Source organism: Natrix helvetica, assembly GCF_964273705.1.
Source record: "Natrix helvetica genome assembly, chromosome: W".
Taxonomy (NCBI): domain Eukaryota; kingdom Metazoa; phylum Chordata; class Lepidosauria; order Squamata; family Natricidae; genus Natrix; species Natrix helvetica.
In genome coordinates, this window is record NC_138555.1 from 20,849,564 (window position 1) to 20,857,125 (window position 7,562).

A 7,562-nucleotide genomic window follows, 5' to 3' on the forward strand; every position below is an offset into this window, starting at 1 on the left:
CCCCAAAAGAGCACACCAGAACATCTGGCAGCCACATCCGACGAAACCCAAGAGACTGAACAGATCCCAGGGGAATATCAGGACCTCGCAGAAGTATTCAGCAAGACCAAGTGCAACATTCTGCCCCCCCCCCCCCCCCACTGTGAGGCAGATTGCGCCATTGAAATCATCCCCGGGGCAAAACAATCCAAACCCAAACTGTATGCCATGACGCCCCGGGAAATGCAAGAAATACGCAAATACATAGACAAAAACCTAGTACGGGTGTTCAGCGAGCCAGCCAAGCCATAAGTCACGGTGCCAGTCCTCTTCAAAGAAAAAAAAGCCGCAACTATGATACTGTGTGTGGACTTTAGAGGAACCAATGCCGTCTACGTACACAACCTATACCCCCTCCCCTCATGAAGGACATGCTATCTCACCTGGCCAAGGGAAAAGTCTATAGGCAAATTTCTATAGGCAATTCATCCTCTCCTTCACGAAGATTGCCAAACCCATGACAGACCTCTTAAAGACAGGGAGCCCAGGAACAAAACCTCACCCGGGACAACCTTTACAGTGGTACCTAACATGCCAATAGGTATTCGAATCACTAAAAGAAATGTTTGCAAAGGAACCGGTGCTGAAACATCCTGACCCCGTGTAACTCTTCGTGATCCAAGCAGACATCAGCGACATGGCAGTGGGAGTGGTGCTACTCCAAAGAAACAACCAAGGAAACGTACAGCCCTGCGCCTACACCTCCCACAGGCTCACAGAGACAGAGAGACGTTGGGCCGCATGGGAAAAGAAGGCTTTCGCAGTGAGATGGGCACTGCTAACTTGGAAACACCTGTTGGAAGGCAGCCAGAAACTGTTCAAAGTCTGGACTGACCACAAAAATCTGGAGGCTCTCAGGACAAGTCTGATGGGCTGAATACTTCAACCGTTTTGACTTTGTACTAAAGCACATTCCAGGGGGGAGGAACTTTCTAGCTGACGCCCTCTGCTGCATGCCCCAGTACAAATGCAAATGGGAGCAGGTGGTGGACGCCATCATTCCCCCTACTCAAATAGCTGCCCAAGTGACCACCAGATGACAGCGTCATGACAGGCAAGACCAACCAGCAAGCAACCTAACCACGAGACTCAAATCTGAACTGCTAGCAGACCCCTGGTTCCAAAACAACCAACACATCTTGACAAAAAGAGATAACCTCGCATGGAAGGAGACGAAACTATGTCCCGGAATCCCTACGGCCCCTAATTCTCCAGAGGAGCCACGACCCCAAACCGGCAGGCCACTTTGGACTCCTAAAGACTTTACACTTAGCCCAGATGCAGTTTTGATGGCCTGACATAAAGAAAGACGTGGACAGTTACGTGAAAAGTTACACCTTCTGCGCCACAATGAAGAGACGACCGGGAAACCCCCTCGGACTGCTGCAACCAGTAGCAGAGCCAACGAGGCTGTGGGAGGAGATAACAATGGACTTCATAGTAGAGTTGCCAAAAAGTGGGGGAAACACAGTGATTTGGACTGTAATAGACCTGTTCTCCAAACAGATTGGCGGAGGACTGCAGTGATGGTTGTCCTTTTATAACTCTGTCCCTCTCCACACAGGATCTCTGGAGCTCAGTCATAGTGACCATCAGGTTCTTGGTCACCTCTCTTACTGTGAGGTCTTACTGTGAGGTGTGTGCCTTTCCAAATCACGTCCAATCAATTTAATTTACCACAGGTGGACTCCAATCAAGGCGTAGGAACATGTCAGCAACTGTCAAGAGAAATGGGAGGCACCTGAGCTAAATTTCAAGTGTTGTTGCAAAGGTTCTGAATACTTATGTCAATGTTGATATTTCAGTTTTTTTCTGTTTAATGCTTTTTACAGACATTTCTAAAGTTCTGTTTTCACTTTGTCATTATAGGGTACTGAGTGTAGATTAATGAGGAAAAAAAGAATTTCAACAACTGTAGAATCAGGCTGCAGCATAACAACATTGACAAAAGTGAAGGGGGTCTTACTACTTTGAGAATGCACTGTATTTTGCAAATTTATAAAATGCAAAAACCATGTGGTGACAGTCCAATATTAATGTAAATCAAATGAAAGAACACACTGTTTCCTTATGGAAAGGCAAAAGTTATTCAAAACAACATAAATCAAAGGGGAAAAGGAAAAAAAAGCAGCTAGAGTCCAGCAGGGGGTTAAAATAAATCAGCATTCAACCGACCAGTCAACTTTTAAAGATAAAAAGCAGAGTAAAACCCAGCATACTTAAGAAAACGAACTGCTGAGAGGAAGATGGATAACCAGTGACTTTCCAACCACTCCCACCAGGAAATGGAATCTTCAAGACTCCCCAGGTGGGGTCCATAGTCGCCCAAAAGTCATCTTCGGTCATTCCTAAGTGCTCCAATTTACATCCAGGGAGCATCACAGTGAGAAAGCCAGCTTTTGGCAGCAAAAACAGCAGATTGTCAGCAAGAGAGAAAAAAACCCTTACCATTCAGAAGCCATCTTGGGGAGGAGTCCAAAACCCTGGCTTTATTTTACTTATTAAAGGACAAAGAAGAATTGGAATACTACGAAATTTGGAATAAGTGGTATGAATGGTTGGAAAATAAGAAAAATAATTAAGCCGAAAACAATATACATAAATAAACATAGAACTGTATATAAAAGTGGGTAAATATGTAAAATATCATAAAAATATATAGATAAGATGACATAATGATTGTAATATATGGTAAAGAGAGGAAAACACATAGATACGACGATGTAACATGGTACAAACTGTTGATATAAAGATTGTAATATGTAATGAAAAGACAAAAAAACAAAAAAAAAACAAATGGGCGGGTTGTTAGAATATGGGGTGCCTTGGGTGTGTTGCACCTGCCTCCTAAGGCCTCCCCCCCCCCGAGATACCCCATGCTCTCCTCCCCACCACCTGGGTCTCCTCCCCACCACTTGAGTCTCCTCCCCACCCATCACTGATTGCTCACTTACCTTTCCAAGATCCCCAGGGCTAAAGTGGTTGGAGTACAGAAGGAGAAATGTGTTCCATTGCTGGGCCATGTGGCAGAGTTCCAGAAGCAGCTGGTTTTTTTCTGAGATGCTGGAGAAGCCGGAACCTTCCTTCACAAGGCATTAGCATCCGCTAATGGGGACAGAAGCAAGCTTTCGCGTTTCTAAAGCTGTAGATATAGGGAAGCTGTACACTTTGGCTTTGCACCCTTTGTTGTCAGGATGAAGGAAAAAGACACCCCAAGTTTTAACGGTTTCTCTTGTTGCATCTTCCCAAAGCTCCATTGGCTGAAATGAAAGAGAGCAGCATTTCTTCCTGCTCTTGGTGTGAGGAGCCAGGCTGCTTCCCTTTGCTCAGTGGGGAATCCAGATTTAAAGGGCTCTTTGTGGACAAGCAGCTTTTCTAAAGCAGAGGCCAGACTCTACAGGGAGGGGGATTCCTACATGGGCGAAACAGAATGAGTTGCTCAACAATTCCCAAACAAGGGCTTTATATGCTGTTCTTATAATTGTTAAAAAGTTATGACATTTTCACCTTTTTCTTGTGAGAAATTCAGAATGTGAAATATTTTTAACTAATGGTTCTCATGAGTAGTCTCTGAGGATTGTTTGTAAGTATAATTACCAATAATGAATCAAAATATTGAATCAGCTTTCCATTGTTCCAGACCAATGATACCCCACTATAGTTTTGTTATGACTGAAAGTTAAATGTTTTGTCTGGAAAAAAGCCAATCTGTTTCAGTTTTCAGTAAAAAAGTAGGCTGAAATCAAAGTTTGCTGTCATACAGTAAAGTTCAAAATTGTTGTTTTATGGATGACAGGAAACAGTGCTCTTTATTTTCCCACACTGCAGTTCATGTTGTTAGTCACATAGACATCTTTTCACTAATACTGTATTCTTTTATAGGTGTCTACATCTACTAAGTTATTTAGTAAATGAAATACATTTTTGAATAGTTGCTTTTAATTCTTTAGGCATCCAGACTACGTGAAGAAGCTCATAATACAGGAAGTGTCCATATGTCTGAAATTTGTACTGAATTAAAAAACTTAAGATCTTTAGTTCGAGTGTGTGAAATTCAAGCAACTTTGCGCGAGCAAAGGTAATTATTTATTTTGGATGCATTTTCCTGATTTGCTAAATTTTCAGTTATGTTTGCTTGTACAACTTTTATATAAATGTAAGAACAACTGAGATGCATTCCCTAGTGCCATGATGGCAAACCTATGGCATGTGTGCCACAGGTGGCACGCAGAGCCCTCTCTCCAGGCACACGAGCCGTCACCCCAGCTCAGCTCCACCGTGCATGCGCGTGCGACTCCCGCCCAGTGACGTGCAGTGAGGTTTATGACTGGTGAGGCACTGACACAGTGCTGGGTTTCAAATATTTTTAGACTTGTGGACTTCAACTCCCAGAATTCCACAGCCAGGCATGCTCAGTTCTAATTTAAAGCGACAGCATTTGTTTTTCTCCTTTGCTCCTTTATTTTTATTTTTCTTCTCCTTCCTCTCCTTCTTCCCTCTCTCCCTTCCTCCCCCTCTCTCAAACACACACACACAGAAGTTGGATTGGACTATCTCTCCTACCCCTTCCCTCTCTCACTCACTCTCAAACAAACCCCCCCACACACAAAAGTTGGATTGGATATCTTTTCCAGTGGCTTGAAAGCAGCTCCTCTACCATCCCCCCCCCCCCCCCCATTCCCCTGCTGCCTTTCCCAAACACCTCCACCATTGCAAATGCAGCCTGCTGTCTGGTTGGGAAATGCCTGGAACACAATAAAGCCCACCCACCACCTCCTGCTGGCAGGCTGGGGTGAGAGGAGAGGCAGAGAAGCCGGAGGGGAGCCGAGCCTTCCAAAAGAAAGAGGCTGGGGGGAAGTGTGTGTACTACAGCATGGCTCTTTGCCTGGCTTCCTGCCTCCTCCTGTGGTCTCCTCAGTGCTCACTTGTGCTCTCCCTCCCCAAGTGTAGTTTGATTGCAGGTGGAGCCACGTTGCTTTTTCAAACTTGTAATCAGTGAAGCTGGGCTAGATTTTTATATAGTTTTATCCAGCTGTGTGTGTGAGAGAGAGAAATGAATGGGGGCCTGGGGAGGAAGTCACTACACTTGGGGAGGGAGAGCACCAGTGAGGTTAAGCAGAGTCATCCACGGTGAGGCAGCAACTAGCTCAGCTTTTTCCTTTTAATTTTTTTTTTTCATGATGAGAGTGGTGAAGCTGTGCCTCACTTGCCTCACCTGACTGCACGTCACTGCTCCCGCCAGCCATCTAGTTTCTGGGTCTCTGCCGCGCATGTGCGGGGGGCAGTGTGCATGTGGGAGTCACGTGTGCATGTGCAGGGGGAAAGGGGTCATGCACTCATGCAGGGGTTCGTGTGTGCATGCGTGGGGTTTGTGTGCATGTGCGGAGGGGCGGGCCACATGGAGTCACATGCTCAGGGGCCACATGTGGGGGTTGTGCATGCATTGTTTTCAGCATGCAACAACAAAGGTTAGCCATCACTGCCCTAGTGCATAGTCTAGGAACTGTTAGAATTTAACACCAGGTTGATACTGACTGAAACCTTGTGTGCTCCAGATCTTGAATAATAATTAAGTCCTTTATGTGTACCATTAAGGTAATTCAACCATTTCCAGGCCCAATAATTTTATCCTTTTTTTAAAGTTAAGAAAGCATATAAACTAGTTGTATTTATTACAGTATAACTGTTACTGAAGAGTCAATTTGGTATCTCGGGTGCTGATTGTATTATTTTGTTTTTATAGGATACTCTTTTTGAGACAACAAATTAAAGAACTTGAAAAACTAAAGAATCAGAATTCCTTCATGGTGTGAAACACATGGGTTGTGAATACAAGTCTGTAAAACATGTTGCCCAGTCTTAACTTTTTTGAGCTGCATTTGAGTAGACTTTGGACCATTGAGTTGGGCAATACAAAATAACATGGGAAAGGAGAAAGGAAGGAAGTCAGTCGGGAAAAATACAAGGATGATTTGTAGAACTCTTGAAATGTAGATTTCTTGTAGATGTATTCTTCATGTTGTAAATACGTTTTGTAGAGTGAAGCCATGGGAAGCCATGTGTATCAGAGCTTAGACATCCAAAAGTAATCAATGCTAAGATGGCTAAATACCTAGCCTTTTACATGTAAACCTGTTTGCAAAATTAGTTCTCTTTTTTTAGTTAATTTATCATTCAGAAATCTTTCATTTCCTGAAATCCAATGCAAGCACCAAATGATCTGTGTCTCAAAGTTTGAAACAGTTAGGGTAATATACAAAATATCATAAAATAACTGTTTCCACACTTTCACCTGATCAAAGAATAGTGCTTTTCCATTTGTTTTACAGAGCAGTGTTTTTCATTTTCTGTGTTCATTTTCCTTTTCCTTTTAAATTCCTGATTCTGATTTTATTAGTTTTTTATTCTTATAATTTCTTCCTTTCATAAGGCACTGTTGCTATGACATTTTTCTATAAACTTTTCATTCCTGTGTACAATAGCTTAAAATTGCAGTGATTGAGCATAACCTACTTGTTTGTATAAATTATTGAAATGTATTTCCATTTGCACCCTGAAAGAATGGACTGATACTACTACTGGGCACATGTGTTTGAAAGTACTTCCCTTTCTCAGCTTTATAAGGAAATAAGCCCAATGTCAACATTGTTGGGGGATGGAAAAGAAGGAAAAAGCTAGTCAGATGTGAATTGTATTTGTTGTAATAAACATGTTTTAAAACAAACAAAAAACACTGGTTTTCTTTTCCTTTGGTTGATAACATATTACAATTTGAACTGTTCGGGGACTCTTCATCAAAACTACTCTTGTTGAATACTTTTTTACTAAATTAAAATAACTCCTCAAGGGAAGTTTTGTTTAAAAAATGTAATTGTGTATAAACTATTTAATGACATTCAACAAGGATTAGTGACACCTCCCAACAGTTGTCATATGTTAACTCCTGGTTTTTAACCTGTCTTGCTATTATGACTTTTCATTTCAAAGGATGTTTGTGTTGTAGGTAACTGTTCAAGTCTGGTGCTGACTGTTCTTAGCCATCACAAAATGCTGACTGTGTAATTGGTGTGTCTCACCGTTTGAAAATGGTGGGAAAGCTCAGCTTTGTATATTTCCTAAAGTATATTAAAAAAAATAAAAAATAAAACCATTGTTTTAGTCTTCATACATTCCTAAAGTCTGTCTTTTTAGAAATTTAGATCATGCTGAAGAATGGCCAGCTTGCAAACCAGCTGTGCCACTGTTGATATATTGATTTAAATTTATTCAAAGATGCAACTGTCTCCGAAAAACAGATTCCTGCTAATTTATGTATGCCTCCTAATGTTCCTATAAATCTGTTGTCTAACCTTTTTGTCTTCTTTATAACATGCTGTAAATGACAACTTTATAAAATGACTTCTCTTGATAGAGACCTCAAAGAAGATGTAATATTTCCAGAAGTTTTAAAGGCAGAAAAGAAACAGTTATTTTTGTAAAAACAAACATCTTTTTAGCACCATTTACTAATCTACAATTGCTTT

The 7,562-nt window shown here is 41.8% G+C and overlaps 1 protein-coding gene across 8 annotated transcripts in view; it reads left to right on the plus strand.

Moving 5' to 3' along the window:
• Positions 1–7,191, plus strand: part of LOC309400757 (WW domain-containing adapter protein with coiled-coil-like) — a 105,414-nt gene extending 98,223 nt beyond the window's left edge. For all 8 annotated transcript variants that reach the window (XM_081969397.1, XM_081969398.1, XM_081969403.1 and 5 more), the window contains 2 exons: positions 3,990–4,117; positions 5,783–7,191. In XM_081969397.1, coding sequence (XP_081825523.1) covers positions 3,990–4,117; positions 5,783–5,852 — 198 coding nt within the window. In that variant the 3' untranslated portion in view covers positions 5,853–7,191. The remainder of the gene's footprint in view (positions 1–3,989; positions 4,118–5,782) is intronic.
• Positions 7,192–7,562: the final 371 nt, after the last annotated feature.